The sequence below is a fragment of the Vulpes lagopus genome, chromosome 1, assembly GCF_018345385.1.
Source record: "Vulpes lagopus strain Blue_001 chromosome 1, ASM1834538v1, whole genome shotgun sequence".
Classification (NCBI taxonomy): domain Eukaryota; kingdom Metazoa; phylum Chordata; class Mammalia; order Carnivora; family Canidae; genus Vulpes; species Vulpes lagopus.
Genome location: NC_054824.1, coordinates 167,873,152 through 167,900,529, shown reverse-complemented (window position 1 = coordinate 167,900,529; position 27,378 = coordinate 167,873,152). Strand labels below are relative to the sequence as shown.

At 36.0% G+C, this 27,378-nt stretch overlaps 1 protein-coding gene across 2 annotated transcripts in view; it reads left to right on the top strand.

The window, feature by feature from the left end:
• The window catches only part of RNF2 (ring finger protein 2), a 48,480-nt gene extending 21,322 nt beyond the window's left edge, over positions 1 to 27,158 (top strand). For both annotated transcript variants that reach the window (XM_041755307.1, XM_041755318.1), the window contains 6 exons: positions 15,827 to 15,915; positions 18,673 to 18,833; positions 19,461 to 19,676; positions 23,841 to 24,113; positions 24,836 to 25,007; positions 25,313 to 27,158. In XM_041755307.1, coding sequence (XP_041611241.1) covers positions 15,829 to 15,915; positions 18,673 to 18,833; positions 19,461 to 19,676; positions 23,841 to 24,113; positions 24,836 to 25,007; positions 25,313 to 25,414 — 1,011 coding nt within the window. In that variant the 5' untranslated portion in view covers positions 15,827 to 15,828 and the 3' untranslated portion in view covers positions 25,415 to 27,158. The remainder of the gene's footprint in view (positions 1 to 15,826; positions 15,916 to 18,672; positions 18,834 to 19,460; positions 19,677 to 23,840; positions 24,114 to 24,835; positions 25,008 to 25,312) is intronic.
• The last annotated feature ends 220 nt before the right edge of the window (positions 27,159 to 27,378 follow it).

The window sequence follows — 27,378 nt, the reverse complement described above, 5'->3', positions numbered from 1 at the left end:
CCCAGGCGTCCCTATATTACCTTTTTAAATAAAGATGTTATTAGATTACCAAAGTAATTTAGATGAGCATTCCAGATGTTTACTACAATGGCATCTTTTTCAATAAAGAGTACTTTCTTTGTGTATATAGAAGCTTACAAAAAATTAATGTCTGTCTTATAGCTGTAGTTTTAGATTAAACGACTGCAAGTGGTTTTTATGAGGTGATACTTCAGGCAATGCTATGATGGCAGTTGGATTGCTTAGTCAGATTTATTATTGCTCCCTGGTTTGCCTAGTCTTGAATAAATTTCTAAAATGGAACACCTGTATCCTGTAAGCAAACAGTGTTTCAATTAAGGAACAAATAGTTTGCTCATTCACATATTGTATAATGTAAGAGGAAAAGGAAAATGCTGAAGATTGAGAGAATTAATTTGATGTGACCTGTATTTACTTTATGTTCAGAAGGGACTATAACCATGGAAGAAAAAGATAAATTTCGTCCTTAAAAATAAAGTTTCTTGGTTTTGTTTCATAGTGCTTAGGGAAGCAAATCTCAAACAATGAAGAAAACTCTTCATGGGAAGATGGGATAATCTAGTGATTGTATTTTCTGATATATATTTCACAGTTTGGAAAACAAATTAAGGAAACAAATGTACAGGATAAAAACATAGGTGTTGGCTTCTAGGAGTTGGTTATAAAGTTAAGCACACTTTTGGTATGGTAGGCTGAAAAATAGGCCCCCTCCAAAATGTCCATATTCTGATCCTTGGAATCTGTAATGTTACTTTGTTCAGGGCTAAGGTATGTGTCTGTGTGAGGAAGTCTTTGCAAATGTCATTAAATTAAAGGTCTTGATATGAAGAGATTATCCTGGATTATCTGGTTGAGTTCTAAATGTCATCATGTGTCTTTATAAGAGCTAAGCAGAGGGAGATTACATACACAGAAGAGGTGGCAATGTGGCCACAAGCTAAAGAATGCCAGCTGCAAGAAACAGCAATTTCCAATAAAACCTCTGGAAGAAGCACAGCCCTGCCCGCACCTTAATTTTGGCTCAGTGATACTGATTTCCGATTTCTGACCTTCAAAACTAAGAGAGTGTGGTAATTTGTTACAGAGTTGTAGGAAACTAATACAGTAGTCATTTTTCAAAGTGTAAATGGAGATTTCTAAACAACCCTATTTACCTAAACTCTTTCTTCTTCGGGGGAGGAGGCATATTTATAGCTTACTCATAATTAGTCTTTAGTTCTATTTAAAATACTCTGAATAGACCAGGCAATTTTTATAATTAGAGCAACTGGTAAACATTTTTTGGCATAGAACTCTGAGGTTTTATCTTAAAATAATTTATATTTAAAGCCCCCTTTCTTGGAAAAAATGTTTTATCCAGTCTGGAAGCTCCCTTGTGGTTGTTTTGTTATAGCTATACTTTGGTAAGAGTACAGTTTAGACTTCTTCTTTTTTTTTTTTTTTTTTTTACAGTTTAGACTTCTAAAATTTTACAACACAGTGTCAGCCTTTTTGTCTGCACATCTGCTATTTAATATGAATTCTTGTTTCAGCCATACTATAGGAAATGTACACATGAGGCTCTTACTGAGAATTAAGTTATGAGTTCACTGTGACCCAGCATGTGCTAGGGACTCACTTGAGATGATGGTGTATGGGTACTCTGGCCATGTAGGTTCTTAACACTTTCATCCTATATCCTTAATGATCAGATACCAGTATACCTGGTGTATATTATCTTAATCCCTTCAAAGATTGCGTTCGAGGAGGGGGAGGGGATAATCCAGGAGACATCCATTTGAATGTCTGCTTGTTCTACAAAGCTGTGGATCAAGATGCACTTCTTTATGTTATTTTGTGTCCCTTTTATGAAGATTGCACAAGTTTCTAATGAAGTCTGGGCCAGAAATGTCTCTTTTCAGTATTTCTCTTACTCTTTTAAGCTTCTAGGAACTACACTTAGCATTCAGCCACATGCAATTTACTAGCGGTAGATAGCTGACAAATTTCTTGCAGTTTTTTGTTACTGAAAAGGCCTTACAGAGTAGTCTTGGATTACTTGGCCTCCTGATTGATTTCTTTTTTTTTTTTTTTTTAATCACATGAGGCACATAACCAAACATTTTTGTTTCTTTCTAAAATAATTTTTTCAAACGTGGGTTAATGTAAAATTTTTAGTAAGTTAGGGAGTGGGTAAGTAATTTTTCTCCCTAATCTTTTACATGTTGGGTAGAGAGATGCTGAGAAATAAGAATGCTTATTTATTGAAATATATCAGGGAAATTAGGCCCTCTCCAGTGATCATCATTTGTGAAATATGCCAGGCACTTTATATGAACATATCACTTAACTTTGCCAATGACACTGAACATTTCTGTCACTTTGTATATTAAAAAAAAAAAAAAGACCTTGAGAAACTTGGATATAGGTCCATAACCAGTAGCTGCCAGTACTAGGATGTGTATGCAAACTGACTGATTCAGTTCCAAAAATCATTTGCCATACTTTCTAGGTGTCTCATTTGTTGTAACATGAAATAAAGATATACCTAAAATACAAAGTTCTCTATCCTTGTTCTCGAGGAATTTATGGTTTAGCCTATCTGTTTTTCCTACTCAGGCAGCTAGAGAATGGTCTTGGGAGCAAACGTATGGCCCATTCAGGGGGAGTTGAGGGTCTTGAGGGTCTCACAGAGTCAAATGGGAACATGTATTAGTATTGTTTTCAATTTTTCACACAAAACCTTCCTTGCCACATTTAACCTCTAATAGACTTGACTATGATTTTTTTTTAAGATTTATTTATTTATTTATTATTTATGATAGAGAGAGAGAGGCAGAGACACAGAAGGAGGGAGAAGCAGGCTCCATGCCTGAAGCCCGACGTGGGACTCTATCCCGGGACTCCAGTTTCGTGCCCTGGGCCAAAGGCAGGCGCCAAACCACTGAGCCACCCAGGGACACCCCCCCCCCCCCGCCCCCTTTTTAAGATAGAATGAGAGAGCACAAGCACAATCAGGGAGCAGCAGAGAGGGAAGTAGACCAACTCCCCCCTGAGCTGGGAGCCTGATGCGGAGCTCGATCCCAAGACCCTGGAATTGTGACCTGAGCTGAAGGTAGATGCTTAACTGACTGAGCCACCCACGCGCCCCATGAGCATGAGTTTTAAATAATGCCTTTAACCAATTTAAGAATTGTAGATTAGAGATGGAATTTAAAAAAATGGTATTTTAGGGAACCTCTGTTTGCCAGGTACTATTAAAAGAATATGTAGAAATGATGTTATGATTAGTGGTAGGTTTTTAGACTAATCCATAATGTAATTCAACCTAACATGCAAATATAAATTTTATAGTAGCTCATATACTTCATTAAATTTATTACTTAAGCATAGTATGTTTTTTTTAAAAAAAGATTATTAGAGACGGAGAGAATGTGCTTGAGTTGGTGTTGGAGGGAGAGGCCAAAGGAAAGAGAATCCTAAACAGGCTCCACACCCAGCCACCTGACATGACCTGAGCTGAAATCAAAAGTACAACACTTGACTGTGTCACCCAGGAACCCTTAAGTATAGTTTTTTTTTTTTTTAAGATATTATTTATTTTAGAACATGCAAGTGGGGAGAGGGGCAGAGGGAGAGGAGTAGACTTCGCACTGATCTCGGATCACAATGATCATGACTTGAGCCAAAAATCAAGAGTCCAATGCTTAAGTGAGTGAGTCACCCGGGTTCCTGTATAGTATGTTTTTAATGGAAAAACTTAGAATGGAAATTTTAGTTTCTAAGTTGGGGGACTTAATGTATTTTTGTCCTGAAAAAATAATTTTTACATTTGTTTAAAAAAAATTTTTTTGAAGACTTTATTTATTCATGAGAGACACAGAGAGAGAGAGAGAGAGAGAGAGGCAGAGACATAGACAAAGGGAGAAGCAGGCTCCATGCAGGAAGCCTGACGTGTGGGACTCGATCCTCAGACTCCAGGATCACGACCTGAGCCAAAGTCAGACGCTTAACTGCTTGAGCCACTCGGGCATCCCCGTTATTCTTCTTAACACTTGAATTAACATGATAAATGTTAGCCAGATTATAATAGAATGATAAATTTTTAATATCTGTATTCATATTTTCCTGAAAGTAGACACAAAATTTCTGGGGCAGGGATGGATTAATTATTACAGCAGTGATCCTATTGTCCCACTTCTTCCCTCTCAGAGTGATGCAGTAAGACGTGGATGTTCAGGGATCCCTGGGTGGCGCAGCGGTTTGGCGCCTGCCTTTGGCCCAGGGCGCGATCCTGGAGACCCGGGATCGAATCCCACATCAGGCTCCCGGTGCATGGAGCCTGCTTCTCCCTCCGCCTGTGTCTCTGCCTCTCTCTCTCTCTCTGTGACTATCATAAATAAATAAAAAATTAAAAAAAAAAAAAAAAAAAGAAGACGTGGATGTTCATTTGGTAGGTAAGGAACCTTAAAAAACATGAATCTGGGAGCTTGTATAGCTGTTGCCAACCTCCTGAAAGAGTGAGGGGGACCTTTGCTCCTTATTATGAACAAATTCTCCTTGGTTACAGAAGGGAAGGATCCTAGGTTTTTAATCTTTGGAAAGTAAATGAGTGTGGAGAGGGTGGGGAGATCAGACAGGTGGCAGAATTTGCAACCCATGAATGTCTCCAGGGTCTCACACCCCCTGAAATATAAACACATACTTCTAAAGAGGTAAATCTCTTTTTTATCTATTCAATTGTCTTTAATTTTTCAGGACATCTATTTTGTAAAACAGATTTGTATGCTCAAATAGCCCTAACTATGCAGATACATAAAAATATTTTCTCTACACATAGAAAATAGACCAACTGATAAATTTTCCTTTCGTCTTTTTCCCCATGTTAACTTGAAGTATGTGTGTTTGATCATGAAAATATGGAATATATATATATTTTTAAAGATTTATTTATTCACAGAGACACACACACAGAGAGAGAGAGGCAGAGACACAGGCAGAGGGAGAAGCAGGCTCCATGCAGAGAGCCTGACGTGGGACTCGATCCAGGGTCTCCAGTATCAGGCCCTGGGCTGCAGGTGGCGCTAAACCGCTGAGCCACCGGGGCTGCCCCGAAAATATGAAATATTAAGGTTGCCTAATTTGAGCTCCTTTATCGAGTCATCCCCATTGCTGATTTCTACAGCAAATATTTATTGATTAATTACTATATGCCAGGCACAGTGCAGGGTACTGGGGATATTGTGAATAAGACAAATAACTCTGCATTCAAGGAGCTTAGAGACTATAAAAGTGCTGTGGTGAAAAAGGAAAAGAGGAGACGTGAGAAAATAGCAAAGTTAGAGTTTTGTTAGAATGCATGAGTGAGCTAGCTATGACAAAATCTTGATAAAGGAGGGGGATGAAAGTGATCTGTTCCAGATGGAAGGGATGCGCTAGTAAAAAGATTCTAAAATGAGAAAGAGCTTGGCAAGATAGATAAAGAGAAAGATGGCAAATGTGGCTGAAACATAGTGAACAGAACTCGAGATCACAAACATACATTTAAGTGTTTGGAATTTTTTTTTTCATCTTGCTAAAACAGGATAGTGTTCTATATATTTTGCTCTACAAATTACTTATTTAAAATTTATTTTTAATTTTATTTTTTTGCAACTTTAAAAATTAATGTATGATGTATGTTGTGTACCTATGTTGAATTCCATGTCAACATGTATAGCTACATAGTTTGTGTGCTCTGGCTATATCCTAATTAGCCATATTCCTGTTGACAGACAGACGTATATAGACTTTATGATTTTTTGTCATCACAAACAATGCTGTGATCACTATTCTTGTATATATGTTTATTGCATACCTGTAGGAGAATTTTAATTGGATAGGTTTCCTAAGAGAGCCATTACAATGTTAAAACTTCTGACAGTTTTGGGAGGTACAGTACAGTGTTATTTTTTTATTTGGCCAAAGAGCAGAGACAGTTGTTTTGGTATGCTTTCACTGGCATCTGTTTGTCAGTGCTATTTTTTTTTTATTCACAACCGTTATTTTATTGAATTTTTAAAAAAGATAAATGAGATTATGTTAGGATTTAAGGTACCTAGGTATGTTAAAATAATGTATTGAAGTTCTGAGCTAATATGTCTATTAATACTTCTAAAGAATGTGGATAAAATCATGACATCAACCAGTAAGTTCTTGACTGTATGTTGATCAAAGATAATTTTAAAAATGAGATGTGTGTTTCCATAGAGATTTCTGTAATAGTCGTATATAGCTTAATTTATCCAGTTTTCATTTCAAGGGTTACATTCCTAAGGCCAAATGCTGTAATTATGCTCTAAATGCTAAATTGATCTGTCCCCAAAACCATGCCACTATACACTTGAGTGATTTGAGAATTCCTGTTTCTGCATATTCGGACATCAGATATTATTAGTCATTTTTTTTTAAGATTTTATTTATTTACTCACAAGAGACTGTGTCGAGACAGAGAGAGAGAGAGAGAGAGAGAGAGAGAGAGGGGCAGAGACACAGGCAGAGGGAGAAGCAGGCTCCATGCAGTGAGCCCGACATGGGACGATCCTGGATCTCCAGGATCAGGCCCTCAGCTGAAGGCAGCGCTTAAACCGCTGAGCGACCGGGGCTGCCCCATTATTAGTCATCTTAATTTCAGTCAGTATCACAAACAAAAAATACAGCTTATGTAGATAGTGTTTTGATTTGCAATTTAGTGATTATTAGTGAAGTAGTCATTTTGCCTATATTTTGAACTGTCTTTTAAATTATCTTGAGGGAAGATTCAGGGTACATTATGGACATATGCCTTTGTTGATTATACATGTTGCATATATTTTCTCCTTGTCTATAGCTTATCTTTTGTTTGCTTATGCTATCTTTCCTTATTTTTGTATAGAAGTTTAAAAAAACTTAATAGTTGAAATGTGAACTGCTTTTAAAGTATTCCAGTATTGCATCTAGTTTATTAGTCTGCCTTCCTAATCATAGTAGTATGCAGCACTGTACCTTCTTTTAAAATATATCTCATACAGTTTTTTTTAATGCTTAATCATTGTTATTTTTTAAAAGATTTTATTTATTTTAGAGAACAGTGGGGAGGGAGGAGAATGAGAGAATCTCAAGTAGACTCTCCACTGAACAGGGAGCCCCAGACAGGGCTCCCCATCTCTTGACCCTGAGTTCCTGACTTGAGCTGAAATCAAAGAATCACTTAACTGATTGAGCTGTCCAGGTGCCTCAATCCTTCTGGAATTTTTAATTTATTTGCTTAGGTACATCTGATTTAATTATTTTGAATTTAAGTATTTGTTTAAATCCTTCTGATTTAGGGATGCCTGGCTGGCTTAGTGGTTGAGCATCTGCCTTCAGCTCAGGTCCTGAAACTGGGGTCCTGGGATGGAGTCTCATTCAGGCTCCACTGAAGGAGCCTGCTTCTCCCTCCTCCTATGTCTCTGCCTCTATCTCTGTGTCTCTCATGAATAAATAAATGAAAAAAAAATCCTTCTGATTTAAAATATCTTAAGTTATATAAATTCACATGTTTTATTTTTTTAAGATTTATTCATGAGAGAGACACAGACACAGGCAGAGGGAGAAGAAGGCAGGCTCTCTGCAGGAGCCCTATGTGGGACTCAGTCCTGGACTCCAGAGCCCAGGACCACATCCTGAATGAAAGGCAGACGCTCAACCACTGAGCCACCTGGGCATTCCTCATGTCTGTTTTTGAACCCTTCATTTTGTTGCATTAATGTTCTCATCTTTTCTTTAGACCATAGTGTTACTTTTCATGAAGCTTTAATATTTGATGTAAGGTATGTCTCCCTGATTATTCTTCTTTTTCAAAATATCCTGGGCGTTCTTTTGCATAATAATTCAGGTAAACCTTAGAATCACTTTGTATATCGATATTTTGATTGGGATTGCATTACACTGGATTGTTATATATACGTTTATCCAATCCATGATCTCTTTAATGTCTTTCAGTTGTAGAGTTTTGTGTTGTCAATACTTTGTGAAATTTACTCTTACATATTTTATAGCGTTTGTTGCTATTGTGAATGGTTCTAAATGGGATCATTAAAAAATGCATTTATAAATGTTTATTCCTGGCTTATAGAAATCTGTGGCTTTTTTGGCATGTTTTTCTCTGTTCATGCTACCATGTTGCTGCCTTTTTTGAAGTTATAACTTTTTATTTGATTCCACGTGGATTTGTGAGGTATTTGTATTATCTAACTGATACGTTTGTCACTTCCTTGGCCAGTGCCCCCCCCCCCCCTCTTTTTTGGGTAACATTATTGAGGACTTATAGCAGAAGGGCAGTCTTGCTTTTTTTTCTGACTCTTTAAATAGGAGTCTTCAAGAGTTTTAACTTTGGGGCTTCTGGAATACATTCAAGTTAAGAATATTTCCATCCATTTCTAACTTAGACATTTAATGGAGTAATTAAATTTATTTATTGATATAAAGTAGACTATAGCAGTCTCTGATGAGCAAACTTAAAAATATATTTTATATCTATGTAATTTTTTGGCTTTATGGGAAAGTTACAGTATTAGCTTTGTCAAATAACAAATTTTGTTTTCTTGAACAAATCTATTTTTTTGGTTTTTTAGCTGTTTCTATTTGATTTATGGTTTTATGATCATTTTTCCCCTTTTTCTTTAGGTTTATATTCTGATTTCTAATGCTTTATTTTTTCAATTCTTATGGTTTTAATACTTAAAAATTGAAGATTATTAATATTTCTGAGGGAGATTTCACTCATTATACATCCTATATGTTCTTAATCTCATTTGATTCCTGAGATCACCTCTCTTTAGCTTTGTAAACCTCCGTATATATTTCTCTTTACCAGCCACATTGACCTTTCTTTTTTCCCAATACGTCTATTTTTTTGAAACTCTGTTTTTGATTCTCCTTTCTTTTTAGTTTTTAAATTATTTTAAACATTTATTTGGCAGGGAGAGAGTGTGTGCACAGGCGGAGGGAGAAGCAGGCTCCCTCTGAGCCTGAGCAGGGAGTGCGATGAGATGCCTGGGCTTCGCCCCAGTGATCCTGGGATTCTGACCTGAGCTGAAAGCAGACGCTTAACTGACTGAACCATAACCCTAACCCTAACCCAGGCACCCCTTGATTTGCTTATCTTAAATAGCTCCTTTTCTCCTATTGATGATGTAACTCAGTGCCGTTTTTTTTGTATCTTTTATATACATACTTGTTTACTGTTGGTGTTTGTAGACCTGTACAGTACATGAGGTGCTGTAGATAAATCAGTATTTGAATGAGTGAATGAATGATTCCTAATCTTACGAAAGGATTAGGGAAAGGAGAGGGACCCACCCAGGTATATAGGCAAGTTGATTTGTGTAGAAATACTTCAGGAAAATTGAAAACTACGTAGCTCTGGATAGCTCCCTGGAAAGCTTTTGTGTAGGTCAGGAGTACACATGCATACCCCAATTTAAAGATGCCTGGTTAAATTATTTAAGATCAACTTCAGTAGGCAGTAATTCTGTACTGTTAGGTATCATCGAAGGTTCAATTTTTACTTTCTAAATGTCTTTCTTCACTCATTCATTTAACTTATTGAAAAGCAGGCTCTTTTCTAGGTGTAGGAGAAAATACTAAGATATATTAAGTCAGAGGATTAGACATTCGAGCAACTGTAATGCCATGTAAGTTAAATTTAAAATGCAGGGCATACTTTATACTTATCTTTTTTTGAGGAGGGAGCAAGTGTAATCCTTTTTTCTGGCTTTTTTCAGGCTTTTGTGTCATCTTTGAATATTTCTAGTATGAAAATGACATGCCATGGTGTAGTGTTTTTGGCATTTATTCCACTTGGTGTTCTCTAAGCTTCCTGCATCTATGCTGTGATATCTGATATTAATTTCGGGAAATTCTCAGTCATTATTTTTTTCAATTATTCTGTTCCTTTTGTTTTTTCTCCTCTTGATATTCCTATTACATGTATGCTACATCTTTTGAGGTTAACCCACAGTCCATGGATATTCTAATGTATTTTTTTTTCAGTCTTTGTTCTTTTTCCTTTTCATTTTTTGAGGTTTCTATTGATCTGTCATCCTTTAGCTCAAGAGTTCTCGCCTGAGCGATATCCAGGCTACTAATAAGCCCATCAAAGGCATTTTTCACGTTTGTACAATGTTTTTGATCTCTAGCATTTCTTACTACTTTTTTTTCCTTAGGATTTCCATCTCTCTGTTTATATTGCCCATGTGTTTTTATATGCTGTCTTCTGTACTCATTAGAGCCCTTTGCATATTATTCATAGTTGTTTTAAATTCTTGGTCTGAAAATTCTAGGACTATTTTGTCATGTCTAGTTCTTTTTTTTTTTGTCATGTCTAGTTCTGATGCCTGATTTGTCTCTTCAAATTGTGTTGGCTTTTTTTTTTTTTTTGCCTTTAGTATACCTGGTAGTTTTTTCCTAGATGGCCAGACATGCATGATGTACTAGGTACAAGGAATTGCTGTAAATAGGCCTTTAATTGTGTGGTGGTGAGGTGTAGGGGGAGAAGAAGGCTCTATAGTTTTGTAACTAGATCTCAGTCTTTTAGTGAGACTAATACTCTATACTGTGAACTTCACTAGTGGTACTTAAGTTTTTTTCCTCCTCCTCAGGTGGACTGGATTGCTAGAATGGACTGGAGTTGGGTATTGATTGACCTTCCTAAGTCAGTTAGGTTCTGATAATATCCCAGTATGTTAGGTTTTGATTAACTAGTTTTTCCTAAGAGCAGGGCTCTGGCAAGCATAAGGGGGGTTTTTCCTGTTCTTTCCTGTGGGAATCTGGTCAGGCTTAAGGAAGTCAATTTCATAATATTTTAGGAGTACTTCTATGACTGAATTCTCTTGGAGTTTTTAACTATCAAACTTAGGGGAAGCCCCGGTGGCTCAGCGGTTTAGCGCCTGCCTTCTGCCCAGGGTGTGATCCTGGAGTCCCAGGATCAAGTCCCACATTAGGCTCCCTGCATGGAGCCTGCTTCTCCCTCTGCCTGTGTCTCTGCCTCTCTCTCTCTCTCTCTCTCTGTGTCATGAATAAATAAATAAAATCTTAAAAAAAAAAACCCCAAAACTATCAAACTTAGCCTCCAGCAAATTTTTAAAGATTTATTTATTTATGGGGAGGGGCAGAGAGATAGAAACCCAAGCAGGCTGCATACCCAGTGAATGGAGCCCAACACGGGAGTTGATCTCAACAACCCTGAGATCATGACCTGAACTGAAATCAAGAGCTGGGCATTCAACCAACTGAGCCACCCAGGCGCCCAGCAATATTTTGACTGTAGTTCAGATTTATGTCACTTGACACTAGTTCCTGTTGGAGTTTCCACTCCTGAGGTGCTCTGGTAAGCTGAGATTCCCTGTGTTCTGTCTTTCCAGTCTTAAGGGCAGTGGTTTGTCTTGTGTTCTCCCGTTGCTTATAGACCCAAGAAGAGTTGTTGATTTTTTTTTAGCCTCTACAGTTTTTAAACTTGTTAGGCCAAAGTGGTCACTAACATGTGGAACTAGAAACTAGAAGTCTAACCTTTTTCTTGTTTAAAAAAAAATAATAAACTTGGGGCACCTGGGTGGCCCAGTTGGTTAGGCATCTGGTTCTTGGTTCCTATTCAGGTCTTGATCTTCCATCCTCAGACTGCCCGGGGCCTCTGTGCTCCTCGCAGGATCTCTTTGTCTTTCCCTCCCCCTCTGATCCTCTCTACCCCCATCCCACACATGCTCGCTCGCTCGTTCTCTCTCAAGTAAATCTTCAGGGGGAAAAAAAAAGATAAACTTATTAAATCTTTCAATGTAGAATGCTTTGGAATATTTCATCTTTTTTTGCATATTCCCTTTGTGGGTAGTCACTTCTGGGGGGGGGGGGCGCGCTGTGTTTTAAAAAGCTTTTGAGACTACATTGAACCCCTGCAAAAAGTTATGTGCCATAGCATGTGAAGATGTAGAAAGTCAGCATGAAAGTGTCAGATATTTGCAGTCTCTAAAAGCACATTCTGCATATTGTATTGCTATTTCTTCTTTGGATACTGAAGCTGTGAGCTTTCAAAATCTGCCTGTAACTAAGTCTTTTATCAGATTTATTTTCTGTTTTCTCTCAAGTTATCTTGTCCAAACTAATGCTAACTTCTCGTTTGTACATTCTTGCCACAAAAGTGAGAGTCTGGTTTGTGCAGGAAACATTTCTGTTTTGTTTGGTGTCTCTTATTCAGAAGTATAATTGAGGTGTTATAATTGTGGATTGGGCCAGGTAGACCTAGGTAGATCTTTTTCTGTTGTACTGCAAGGATCATCAGGCAGTACATTCCTGTGAATGTGCCTGAAGCACATTCCTGTTGCTGGAAAGCATCTTTAAGATTACTTTGTCTGACCTCATTTCTCATCTTCACTGGCTACATCACTTTCTGTCCTTTCAGGTTATAATTATTCCAGGTGAACCCATTCTTGTTTCCTCTGGCCATATATTAGTAGTATTTATACATAGATAATTCACGTATAAATACTATTATTAAAATCACAGTTCATTCTCATCTGAAAAACAGAAGCTAAATGTATTTTATTTTACATTCTTGGCTTGGTTAGGGAGGAGCTACAGATGGAAATGCAGCTATTCACCAAATGAGAGTACAAGAAAGATTGTATATGATTTTGGTGAAAGTAGAATTTAGATTAAATGACACAGTATATTGACCTAAAGCAAGAGGAACTAATTCTCGAAAGCTTATCTGTTCAGTAACAGCCAAGAGTAGAAATTTGAGCTTCCGTTCAGACAGATTGATTATGGCCTGTAGGTCATGTATTATGTATATGCCTTCTCTTTGTGAATTATGTCTTGAAGCAAAAAAAAAGAAAGAAAAAAGGAATTTTTAATTCTTAGATCCCCATTGACTCTGTTTGGCCAGGTCACAGGAGAGATCTACCTTGGTGATACGTTCTTAAAAATTGAGATAGTGGTTTGATGATCATCAAGATCATATCTTTTTTTTGGTCTCAGGATTACCTGCTGCATTATTTGGTAAGATAGCATCCATATGGTAGCAATTAAGAATCCAGACACCAGAGAATATATGATTGTAATACAGATATAAACAGAGAGATTGGAAAACTTTTCAAGGCCATGGAGACCCTAGCTTTCCCAAATACTAGGAAAAACTGCAACTAACTTGTGAATTACTTTCTGAATTTTATTGCCACGGGAATACAGATCTCTAAATCAGATATAATTTGGTTAAAAAAAAGATATAATTCGGTTATGTGCAGGAGAACTGGTATCTCTAGAAATGAGCCCTCAGCAGAAGGCTTTTTTTATTTGACGGTTCCCATTAATTTTCTAGGGAAGCTTGCTGGAGAGAGAAGAAAGGATTTGTAGTGGGCCTCAGGTTAACCACTACAGATTTTGAGACATGGGATTAGGATTTGGAATTCTTAGAAATTCCTTGAGTAATTTTAGTTCTCTAAGAGATTCATTATGTTGTAGTAGGATTTATGGTAGAAATAATGGCACATGTATTTACCAGGAAGCACAAAAGCCTCAAGGAATTTTTGCTTGTTTTGGAGTCCACTTGTTCTGATAAGCAAAAGATAGACTCAGTGGTCAGCCTTGAAATTGTTTTTTTTTTTTTTTTTTTAAGTCCCACAACTGGCTCATTTGAAAAATTTGATCATATTTATTTCAAATTTTTGCTTGGGCAAGGGAGCAACTTCATGTGGAACGTGGCTTTTGTCAAAGGAAGAAATAGGGTAAGTAGATGTTTAGAGGGGGCTAGAGTAGAGGTAAAATTTCAGTTAAGTGCTTTTTTTTATTACTCAAAGCAAAGTTGAGCTAATTGATGATTGGGTGAGTTCTTGATAGCAGATTTATTTATTTATTTATTTATTTATTTATTTATTTATTTATTTATTTTTGATAGCAGATTTATTTAAATGATACTTGCTGGAAATGGGAAATTTACCTTCCTGGATATATATAGGTCACGTCCTTCATTGCCAGTGTGGAATATATGACTTACTTAAATATGCTGGTTGTGTCTTCCAGCAAGTGTGGAATTTTTCTGTCTACTGAACCACTCTTCCTCAGTGGCCCATAAATAACTGGACCTCAGTATTTGTAGCAATTCCAACCCATACCTTCCTTCTATGTTCTCCGTCTCCGTAAAGGGATAGTTGGCTTTCCTGAAGTCATATTGGACCCTCCTCTCTCATATCAGTGTCAAATGTATCATTAGGTCTATCTGTGTAATACTCTCTGCATATTCAACTGCCTTGGTTCAGATAGTTAACTCATTTGGGTTTTTGTTAACAGCCCCCTCACTTGTCTACTGCTTTTTTGTTCTTCTACCTTCACTGCTGCTTGAGTTTCTGTGAAACTCTTTGATCACGTCACTTTCTTGTTTAAAACTTCCAGTAACTCCCAATTACGGTTTTCATGCCTATCTTCATACATGCTGTTCTACTTTTTCTGGAACCCTCTTTTATATTCCCATCCTGGTGTAGAAATCTCTGGTTTCTTTTAAAGCTTCCATCTCTGCTGAAGCCTTTCCTGACTTCTCAAATTCCCTTATCCTCTTCTGTAATTCCATATTGTTTTTTCCATACTGCTGCTTAGAATTTATCTTGTCAAATTTTAGTTTACTTATTTTGTTTTCTAAAGATTTTATTTATTTATTCATGAGAGACAGAGAGAGGCAGAGACACAGGCAGAGGGAGAAGCAGGCTCCATGCGGGGAGCCTGATATGGGACTCCATCCCCGGTCCCCAGGATCACACCCTGGGCCGAAGGTGGCGCTAAACCATTGGGCTACCGGGGCTGCCCTGTGGTTTACTTATTTACGTGCATTTCCTTCTTTTTAGACTATGCATTCTGAAGCAAGGACCTAGAACAGTTCTGCTTGGCTAATAATAGATACCTACTAAATATTTTAATGTCTGGAGCCCCTTTTTTTTCCTTTGCCAGAGAGGAGTTAGTTTTCTAAGACCATCTTACATGTATCGTAGATCCCATTCACCTACTCAGAGACAAGCACAGAAGTTGTCCTTAACGTTGTTAAATTTATTCCTAACTAGAGGGGAGAGACAGAACTAATATCAGGGTGATGAGGAGACCTTGAAATCACATCAGACAGTGAACAGTAGGAGGAACTAGAATATTTACCCAAAAGAAAAGAAAAATCAGGTGGGATATGATAACAGTACCCAAATATTTGAAAGGCTGTCATGCAGAAAAATGACGAGTTTTAACTGAGTGTGCCTTGAGGGGCTGTAGGATGAATAGGTAGCAGTTTTGGGTTCAGCATTAGGAAGAACTTTCTGAACATTATAAGGTGACTTAGTATATCAAGCAGGGGAGTTTTCATGAGTGGAGCTGTGAAAAAGTAGAGGCAAAATGACCAGGAGTTTAAAGTACTATAAGGTAGATTTTGTTATCTCTGGCAAGAATTGACCATACTGGAAAGTCTTAAATTTTCCTGATTTAGTTCTGATTTCATGACCATGAATTTTAGAAACATATTTATTGTTTAGGATTAAGACAGTTTTCTGTACATTCAGTAATAATTTTAGCTCTTTCTCTGTGCCACCTGTTGGGCATTCAAAGATCAGCGATAGTCTCTTGCACTCAAATAGCTTGTACTTATAAATGAAAAGATTCTTGTGCTTTTCTTTTAGTTTTTGGGGAGCCAGTATATCATTTCTATTTTGATGATTCTCAGGATTCATGATTCCAAAAAATCAGTTTTGAGATTTACTTTTCTTCCAGATTCTAAAATTGTTTTTCTTTCCTTTTTTATTCTTAGCAATGTCTCAGGCTGTGCAGACAAACGGAACTCAACCATTAAGCAAAACATGGGAACTCAGTTTATATGAATTACAACGAACACCTCAGGTAATGTAGACTAAGATAAACTCGGAGGAATATGACACATGCGGAAACTGGGATACATTTTTAGGAAATGAAAACTTGAAAGAACATAATAGTAATAATTTGTATACAGGCAGTCTTGTGTATGTTTGGTTTCTTCATTCGTTGATTCAACAAATAATTTGCATACTGTATACCAAGTCCTACATGCTAGGCACTACGTGAAGTAAATAAAATAGATGTGGTATAAATTTATGGAGTTTATAAATATTAAATGAGTTAATATCCAAAGAATTACACATTTGAGAAGTTGTGTAAAGGAAGTAAGTCCTCAGTGCTGTAATAAATAATAATGGGAGGGGCCAGTAGAGTACATTAAGAAGGTGAAGATGAGAAAGACTGTGGGAGGAGCAGGTTTGAAGGAGATAAACATGCTTAAAACTGAACTCAATTTGAGATACCTGTAAGTCAGGCAGGCAGAGATGCTAACTTAGAGGTCTGGACTAAATGTAAAATTTGGGGGGTTGTCAGCACATTTTAAGCAATGAGAGTAGAATAAGATCACCTGGACAGAGATGAGCAGAGGGGCCCAGAACTTCATCCAGAGGAGCTTCAAAGTTTAGAAAGAAAGTAATGGAAAATAAGCTGCAGAGAAGACTGAGAAGAAACAGCCAAAGAAAAATAGGCGATGGAGAGAGAGGATCAAAATCTATGAGGAGGTGTGTTAAGAGGGAATAGTTACTGTATTCAGGACTACTGAGAGGATAAGTAAGATGAGGATTACAAAAGTGTATGTTGTATATGGCAGTGTGTGCTTATACTTCCTTACCTTGACAGGAGAAAATTCACTTGAATAGATTGTGTTATGTTGAAGGAAGAAAAAGTGAAAATGTGTAGGCAGTTTTTCAGAGAAGTTTGGTTCTGCAGAGAAGCAGAGAAATGGAGTAAAAACTGGAGGGGAACATGGAATTGGGAAGTTTTAAATTTTGTTTTTATGATGGAAGATAGAGGGACACCAAGGACACCCCCGTGCCTCACATGGCTCTGAGATGTGCGATTCACCTTTCATTATTCAGCAACCCCATGCAGATCTTACTCTAGGCTGATTTAGTGGAGTGCCAGAGATTGGTGAAACCTGAGAGCAAATAATAATCAGAAGGATATACTTGAAAAGGTAGGAAGGAATGTACTTTTGAAAGGAAGAGGCATATTTTCTCCTTGTAGCAAGAAAGATGATTTATAAAGATGTCATAGAAAATCAAAGAGCTCTCTCAATGAAATTGAGGTAATCTTTGGAATGTTCAGATGAAGGAAGTTATGCAGATAGAAGAAAAGGTGTAAAATAGTATAGAAAAAACAAGCTTGTTAAAAGAGAAACTAATTCCTGAGCAGTGTTGAACGCTCATTTGAAATTAGTGAAATTTTTAGTGATACCAGTCGGGTTGTATATTCCCCCCTTTTTTCTTCCACAGAGCTACGCACTTGCACAGGTACATACATGGAGAACTTAGATGGTTGCCTTTATCCTGGGCTGGGATATTTCTAGGCATGTTCTAAAGAGGAAGAGGACAGACTTGGTTACTAGCTGAGTCATCATCATACTCTGAGTGATAGATTCCTCATCTGTAAAATGGAGGCTGTAATTCCTAAATCAAAAGTTTGTGTGTGTATTGAATTAAGTAAAAGAAAATACTGAAGGTGCTTTCTCTAGAGAGGTTGAAATACCATAAGACACTCAAAAATAGTGGTAGTTATTGTAAATTTAAATATATTTTACTTGAGTTCTTCAAGGACATTTCTATCTATCTTTCTGTGTCTTTCCTTGTAGGGTCCTTATTCTTTGACCCTGTAGAGGAAACACAACTATGGAGATCCAGTGGAAATAGGAAGTGTCAGTAATATATGGGAAGCCTTTTATTTTTGTCTCACCTTTCTCTTCAGTAGCTACCTACTAGATCTCTTTCCTCAACCCATAAGAGCCAGCATTGATGTTTAGAGCTAGTATGTGCCACCTTGTGGGAAGGGTGGGTAGTGGTGAAGAAAGTAGGAGTCACTAATCTCTCTTTAGCTGACAGATGTTGGAACTCTAAATGCATTTTTGCACTGAAACATTTTTACAATTACAATAATACCAGTACTAGTACTATGGTTTAAATTAGTTTGTAGGTTAACTTGAGAACCTGGCCACTTTGTATAAAACTGCTTCTGTGGATCCAATAGCGGATCATCACTATTAAAAGTAGTGATGTTAAAATGAAATCCTGTTAAATTGTATGTAAATTAGAAATACTTGTATGGGAATCTTAAAATATTTAAATGGATGGCATGAAATATATAGTTATCAAAATGGTAGAATTTGTGAAGATTGAAGAAATAAAGTTATTTAGCCTTAACTTCCTCAATTAAAAGGTAAGAAACAATGTTAAATTACTAGAGTCACATTAACATGGCTAGAACTAGGACCTAAGGCATCTGATTCCAAATTCAGTGTTTTTTTTTTTTTTAATGCCAAGCTAATTTACCATTACTTGGCTTTTAAAAACATTAATATGTTATTTTTAGCATTAAAATAAGAACATTGATATAATACAGTGATGGGGCTTAAGGGGGGTTGGGGAAGATTATAGAAAAACAAGGTCGGGTGTGAGTTGACAGTGGTGGTGCTGGGTGATGGGTACATAGATGTTCATTTTTGTCATTTTCAGTACTTTTGTATGTTTGGACTTGTCCATAATAAAAAAAAAATAGGTAGCATTTAATTTTAAAGTGACTCTTCTATAGGAGGCAATAACGGATGGCTTGGAAATTGTGGTTTCACCTCGAAGTCTACACAGTGAATTAATGTGCCCAATTTGTTTGGATATGTTGAAAAACACCATGACTACAAAGGAGTGTTTGCATCGTTTTTGTGCAGACTGCATTATCACAGCCCTCAGAAGTGGGTATGTTGAAATGAGTTATACTAGGTACTTAATTATACCAGGATGGTACTGTATGAGTTTTGAGAAATATATTCTCTGTAAGTGTCATTTGAGAGCCTGAAAATTTTATAAAGTCTTTTAATTATTGGAGAATCTTTGTTTTGAAATAGTTGATTTTATACAGTTTCAAAGGTTTATAGCAAGAATGCTTGTTTTGAGAAAATTACAAAGCATGAAGTCCTCCATGGTTCTTCCACTTCTAAATTGTATAATACCTCTGTGTATGCTATTTTAATAAAAGAATTGATAACAAGTTAATATATATTAATGGGTAAATTTTCCTTGTAGGGCATGGATATCAGGGAAATTTATATTGGCAAGAAATAGATTTTTATTTCTAAAATGATTATATATAAATTGGGAAGTATTCAAATTTTTGTTTGTTGGCAAATACTGTATAGTGTCTGAAGTTCTCAAAATCTTGCTTACCCTCAAATCAGGTTTTCAAGGAAATTCAGGTTAATCAGTTTAAATTTCTGTGACTTAGTAGTAAAGATATTGGAATAATGATAACTATCCAGAAGTTGGATATTTTTGTTGTTAGCCCAAAGATACATTGTTTACAGTTTCTTTCCCCTCTTTATTTAGCAATAAAGAATGTCCTACCTGTCGAAAAAAGCTAGTTTCTAAAAGATCACTAAGGCCAGACCCAAACTTTGATGCACTCATCAGCAAAATTTATCCAAGTCGTGATGAGTATGAAGCTCATCAGGAGAGAGTATTGGCTAGGATCAACAAGCACAATAATCAGCAAGCGCTCAGTCACAGCATTGAGGAAGGACTGAAGATACAGGCCATGAACAGGTATGTGGGAAAGAAGGCCAGGGATGGTGGCCATTTTTCTGTATACTTTTTAAAAAATATTCTATTTATTTAACAGCCTTCACTTGGAAAGAAATAAAATGCAGTAACAAATAGTAGTTCTGCATGGTTACCTTTCCATGGAGGCATGATATATACCTCCAGGCACTAATAGGGTATTCTATTTAAAAATATTATTCTCTGTTGTACCCACTTCCCGCTCCACTTACCATTTCTTTTCTCCTCTTATTTCTATAGCAGAACTGCTTGAAAAAGTTTGTGCTCGTTGTCCCTCAGTTCTTCTCCAATTCTGTTTTGAACCCATATAAGTCATGTGTTTATCCTCTCTCCTACCTCCATACCACTTTGTCAGATTTTCCAGTGACCTCCAAATTGCAAAATCTAATTGCTGATTCTCAGACCTCATTTTCCTATCTTACTCAGCAACATTTGACACAGTTATTTCTCTTTGAATGGTTTTCTTCACTTGGCTTTCAGGAGCTGATATTCTTCTGGTTCCTTTCGTATGAATTAGCTATTCCTTAACATGTCCAATACTGAACTTTTTATTCTTACCCCCTACTTCTTTTTATTCTTTCTCATTTCAGTTGATGGCAACTTTGCCTTTGCTTTAGCCAAAAACTTTGGAAATTTTGAAAACTTTGAAACATTTCTTTTTTTTCACATTGTATATTCCAATCTGAGAATAAATATACTTTAAACTTTTTCCATAATATATCCAGATTGGTTTAGGCCACCACCATCTTTCTTTCATTTCAAGTATTGAAATAGCCTCCTAATTGGTCTTTCTACTTTCCATGCTTATCTTTACAAAGTCTATTCTCAGTACAGCAGCCAGAGTGATTCTGTTAAATTGAAAGTCAGGTCATGGTTCTCCTTTGCTTTGGAGTCTCTTTTATCTATCTTCACTTCATTTTCAGGTTAAAAGACCTTAATGATGGCTTCCAACACCCTGCATAAATTGGGCACTTTCTTACCTTCATTCTTGTTTCCTTTCCTAATATATTCAGGTCTCGATGAGAGGCATCATTTTCCAAAGTAGGGAATGCCAGTAAAGCTGCATCCTAGGCAAGTGTTTCTCACCTTGGCTGAACATCAGAATCACAAAAGTTTTAAAATTTTAGGTCCTCCAGTATCCTCCCAAACCAAGCAAATCAGAATCTTTGATTGAGGTCCAAGCATTGCTATTTTTAAGGTTCCAGAAGTGGTTCTGAAGATGTGCTACATTCTAACTATATTAAACTGACCTACAAACTAAACTCTGTTTAGCAAAGTAAAATAAAGCATTAAGTGTTGAATATATTTATTTTTTAAAAATCCTACGTTTCTAAGAGTTTGAGGGACTTCAGTGGTGTTCATTTTTAGTTTTTGAGGACAGAGAATCCCCTTTGCAAAATATTTTATAGTCCTTTTGATTTTGCTTGAACATTTCTAGTGGTGGGAGTATCTGATAGAAGCTCCTTTTATTACAGCTTCCTTGCTGTTCTTCAGACTTCCCAGTGTGGTACTTAATATTCTCTACGGAACCCTCTTCCAGATAATCCACATATAACACTCTCAGATGTCTAAGTTCCCATCTTCCACCTCAGAACTCCATAACTATCTTACCTCCCTTATTCGTTTTTCTCCACAGTACTTCTTCTCTAACATGTAGAACAATAATATAAGCCCTTAGAGGGTAGAGACTGTCAGTATTATTGAGTCTTATAACTCCAGTGCTTAGAACCATGCTTGGCTTCGAGTAATAGAGTAATATTATATCTTGTATTAATACTAGATGTATCAAATCGTTTGTATAAATACTATAAGTAAATATTTTTGAGTGTATGAATTTTTTGAAATTCTTCCTTTATATTGAATTAAAATTAATTTCTTATGAGTATAATACTATCAAATCATTTGTGTAATACTACAAGTAAATATTTTTGAATGTGAATTCTTTTGAAGTTCTTCCTTTATATTGAATTAATTTCTTACATGTAGCAGTCTTGATCTGTCTTTGTCAAAACTCTTTTTTTTTTTTTTTTTTAAAGATTTTATTTTCATGAGAGACACACAGAGAAAGAGAGAGGCAGAGACACAGGGAGAGGGAGGAGCAGGCTCCACACAGGGAGCCTGATGTGGGACTCGATCCCGAGACCCCCACATCAAGATGCTCAACTGCTGAACCACCCAGGCGTCCCTGTCAAAATACTTATATTGGATTCTGTACTTATTTCAGATTTTACTTCTATTAGTTCTTTAAATAGTAGAGGCTAAATATTGGCATTCCTAATTACTGTTACTGTGCCTCATATGACATTCAAGTTTGGTGGTATATGTCTTAAGATGCTGCCTCTAGAATAGTATGTAGTATTACACATATGATTTGATAAGAAATTTGATTTGATTGCAAGAAAGCTATTAATCTCTGTTATAAACATTATTTTAAGAGTAATAGCTGAAATAAAGAAACCTAGCTCTGTCACCTCAGACTTTTTTGGAAAGAAGTTTGGGTAAAAATAAATACATTGATGAGTAACTGTGTTAATTACTTTATTAGTTAAATGAAACAACATTGCTTTTGCCTTACTTGTAGATTTTAGGAAATATTTAAATAAGGTCTTTGTATTTTCACTGTTGATTTCTTTTGTTTCATTATTTTGGCCTGTTATATATATGTATTTTAAATTGTGATTTAAAAAGATTCAATGTAAAATTGACTATCTTAACCATTTTTAAGTATACAATTCAGTATTGTAAGTACGTTCACATTATTGTAAAACCAATTTCCAGAACTTTTTTCATCTTATAAAACAGAAATTCTGTACCCATTAAACAGCTCATTTCCTCTTCCTCCCCTCATCTCCTGGCAACCACCATCCTACTTTCTGTTTTTATGAATTTGGCTACTTTAAATACCTCATATAAGTGGAATCGTGACTGGCTTATTTCACTTTCTAAGACTAAGTAGACTAAATAATATTTCATTGTATCTGTTCATATCTTTTTTTTTTAATATTTTATTTATTCATCAGAGACAGAGAGAGAGAGGCAGGGGCATAGGCAGAGAGAGAAGCAGTCTCCATGCAGGAAGCCTTATGTGGGACTTGATCCTCGGACACCAGGATCACACCCTGGGCCGAAGGCAGATGCTCAACTGCTGAGCCACCCCAGTGTCCCCTGTTCATATCTTTTTTGATCATAGTTTTGTCATTTGATATATTAATGACACGTTTTTTTTTAATGATACCTTCTTAATTTTAAAACAATCTATAGATTTCTTAAGCAATATTTTGTGTATTTTTTGTTTTTTATGGGCTATGATTTCCTTGTACTGGTAGTAAACATGTAATAGTGATACTGTGTTAGAAGTGTAGGTCATTTCTGCATATTTCTTTCATATACAGATAGAGAGGGGGCCAGTGTGGCAGAATGTATATCACATCCTAGCTCTGGTTCTGGCACTTACTAGCTTATAACCATGGGGCTTTGAACTTCAGTTTCTTTGGTTTTCTCAACTATAAAATGATGATAATGTTAACTCCCTTGATTGTTTTGATGAGTAAGTCAGATCTGGACACAAAGCACCTTGCCCAGTTACTGCTTTTTTTTGTTTTGTTTTTGAGCTTGTTAGCTTCTGTATCCACGCTCTTATGATTTAGATATCAGTCTCATTTTTCTCACTAGAATGATTTTATATTGCATTAGCAGACTTTGAGTGAGGTTGGCAGGGAGGGTTGCTTACTATTCCTCTTAAATCTTGTTTCCTCAAGAACTTTTAATCAAAGAAGCCCAGATATCTTCCCTCAGAACTTTTAAATTTTCATTTCTGAATCATGCCTTTCTTTAGATTTAAAATCTCATAACAAAAAAAGTTTATCAACATGTAAATAAAGGTTTGCCAGTAATTCCTGTAATCAACAAAGAAAATTATTAAATGAATATAAACATTTTTTTAAGTCATTCAAACATATGTGTATGAGTGTGGGTGGTTCTTTGGAAATTTCTGGGACCTGAGGGAAATAAATGTCATTATCCAACTTGGAGCAAATTCAATTATGAAGACTTTTTTAGAATTCTGAAGTTCAAATTCTGGTTCAAAATCAATGCATTGAAAAGAGCCAAATGTAAATTTCATGCAACCTCTTATTTTTCCTTCACTAGATTACAGCGAGGCAAGAAACAACAAATCGAAAATGGTAGTGGAGCAGAAGATAATGGTGACAGTTCTCACTGTAGTAATGCTTCCACGCACAGTAATCAGGAAGCAGGACCTAGTAACAAACGGACCAAAACATCTGATGATTCCGGGCTTGAGCTTGATAATAACAATGCAACAGTGGCAATTGATCCAGTAATGGATGGTGCTAGTGAAATTGAATTAGTATTCAGGCCTCATCCTACACTAATGGAAAAAGATGATAGTGCACAGACAAGGTAAGTGTGTAGGTTAGTTTCAGATGATCTGAATTCACAATACTTAATTTGGAGTTAAAAGGCAATTTTGTGTAAGAAATAAGGGCAATATTTGTCATGCCAGTGATTGCCAGGGTTCTGTTGGATGTTCCAGCTGCCTAGACTATAGATTTTCCTTCTTTGTCATGTGCTCCCTACCCACATTAGTGTGTATTAAAGAAATGACTCTCCTAGATAGAGGAGGATGAAGAGTCATATAAATTTAACTTGTTCAGTGGCTGACTGAATGGTATACCATGCTTTGAAAAAATTTCAGGGTTAGTGTTTCTCAGCTCTGTCTTTAAAAATCAGAAAATTGATCAATTCTTAGAAATTTGCTCGTATTTTTACTATTCCCTTTGCTGCTGTAGATGGCAGAATTCTGCTCGTTGGAGTTGAGAATGCCCTGTCTCCCCCTCGCCCTCTCAGTACTCCTTGTGTATGTTGGACTTTTGTCATTTTATATCATATTTATGGGTGGTAAGGTAGACATGTCCTTAGACAGATGGTGTGTACTTTCCCCTCTTCTGTACCTTTCAATAAAAAATGTTTAGGTAATAGAGGAATAAATTTTTGATACTATTTTGTCAGTAATTGAGACATTTACATTTTATTTAGCTTGTTAAAAATGTAATAGTTCTATAATTTGAGTATGTTTTTATCAGTAATATAGAAATTAAATTATTAATGATTTATTTTTCCAGATACATAAAGACTTCAGGTAATGCCACTGTTGATCACTTATCCAAGTATCTGGCTGTGAGGTTAGCTTTGGAAGAACTTCGAAGCAAAGGAGAATCAAACCAGATGAACCTTGATACAGCCAGTGAGAAGCAGTATACCATTTACATAGCAACAGCTAGTGGGCAGTTCACTGTGAGTATTCAAAAGAATAGGCTGTTGAAACTGGGAGCATATTCACTATCTGAGACTAGCAGGTGTTTTTTGGGGGGCCTAATTAAAATGGTTCAGGACCTTGAGACCCTGACAGAATGTGAAATTGCAAAGGGGTAGTTACCTTTTTTGATATCAAAAAAACAATCTTTTGGTTGTCCTTTTATGAATAGTATAAGTGACAAGAAATTTTATCCTAAGGTTTAAAAAAAAATGGACTTTGATGTTTGTTTCATCTCTCTATTGTGCTTTGAGCATTTTTTTAATTCTTTCTTTTTTTGTTTTAGGTATTAAATGGCTCTTTTTCTTTGGAATTGGTCAGTGAGAAATACTGGAAAGTGAACAAACCCATGGAACTTTATTATGCACCCACAAAGGAGCACAAATGAGCTTTTACTAAAACCAAGTCTGAGAATGAACTTTTTTTATAGCCTATTTCTTTAATATTAAAGATGTAATGTCTTTACTTTTATGGACAGAATCTTGGATATGTTGTTCAGTTTTCTTTCTGAGCCAGACTCGTTTACACTATTAGAATCTTTTCCCCTTAATTTAAGATTTCCTTTTCGAAAGGGACTGCAATTATTCAGGATTTTTCTTTCCTTTTAAAAGTATATCTAAGTTGTATGTTTTCACGAAGTATGGTTCCATTTGGAGCACCCTTTTGACCCAGGAATTTTTCATAGTTCTGTATTCTTAAGTGAAGATTCAGTTGGCTATCTTTTCCCTCCCCTCAAAAGTTTTTTAGGCCTACAGAATGTTAATATGTATTTTGACTTTTTTTCCTGGAGTCTTGTATATTTATAGTTTTCTATATAAGCTGTAGTATCTTCATGAAGACCAAGGCTCAAATTTACTGTGCTTAAAAAACAATTCTCATAGGATTATTATTTTCATGGTATTTTCTTCCATAATATCTCATTTTTTAAAAAAGGTTCTTTATGAACTTAGTGTCCATTGTCATGCAATGTTATTTTTTTTCCATTTTTTCCCTCTAATTTTGGAATTTCTGATCCTGGGAAAGAGAAACAAAATGTCAAGTTCTTTGAGAACTTGGTTCATTTACAGATTTCACTGAAGAAAGAAAAATTAAATTGGTCTTATGTAGTCTTCAAGTGTGTATTTAAAGAGGTCTTTTTTGTATTAGCTTTACTGCCACTTCAGTTCCTTTTTTATGTGTATTTGATGTTTTTTTTCTATTAAAGTACCAGAGATATGGAGATATTTTGCACTTTAGCCTGGATGAAAGTACAAGATATGTTCAAAGCTTCCCTAATTCTTTTCTTACTGATAGCCAAGTAAGTTTCAAGAATAGCATGGCACATACACTGGCACATAAAATTGGAAAAAAAAAAAAAGTTTGTTTCTGTTAGGATAAGTGTGTTCAGCATTTTGGGTGGCCCTGTAAGTTTATAAATTTGGTGCTCTGCTAATCACACTCTAGAGAAGCAAGTTAATGGAGCTTCAGCCCTGCCCTAGTGAAAGATTATTCTGTAGAAGAATGTTAGCAAGTAGGGTAAAGTCATTCTACTCTTCTTAATTTAATTTTATAATGAGGGAACAGTGTTGGGCTTTTGGAACCAAGGTTTTTTGAAAACAGATTAGAAATAAGATTGACTTGTGTGTTACTTTTCATCATTGTCCTGATTCCAAGTATGTTCCAAGTTTATAATTATTAGAGTATTTACAAAGACTTGATTGCATTGAGAAATTAACTCCAAAGGGTTTTTTTGCTAGGGGTGAGTAGTCCTCCAGTACCATTTTAACTAAATAACCTGTGTAATAGTCATTGTAAATATTTCTGTCATTTTTGACAGATTGGGGCCAGCTTGGTGTTTTAAATCTTCAGCCCAGTATGAAAACTTAAAGGCTCATTAAATTTTTTACCATTTTATTGAAAATATTTAAAATCTGTTTTTACAGTTTTATCAGTCATCTGTGTCATGAAATTTGAAGACCACCAAAAATCAAGGGAAATTTTGTATTCAATTCCTTTTCTGGTGTAATGTTAAGTTGTATAGATTATTAATGCATGTCCACTAAATATAACCCTGGTTTCGTGATATAACTGCTTAGATTTTATTGGTGATATTAGATTAGTGGTTGCATTAAATAACTAAATTCCCATTGTGATTAATTGAAATTTTGTCTTGAAGCAGAAAATTATTTGTGAATATAAGCTTTGTGCTTAGAGAATGTATGTGTTTCTGTCAGTATGGGAGGATGTAAACTTTCTGCATCATTAGCAAATTCATTAGATATGTAATTCTTTGCAAAGTAGAATAGGTATTTGGTAGAGCATTGAGTGTGTGGAGTGTGTGTGGGGTGTGTGTGTTTGTGTGTGTGTGCCCAC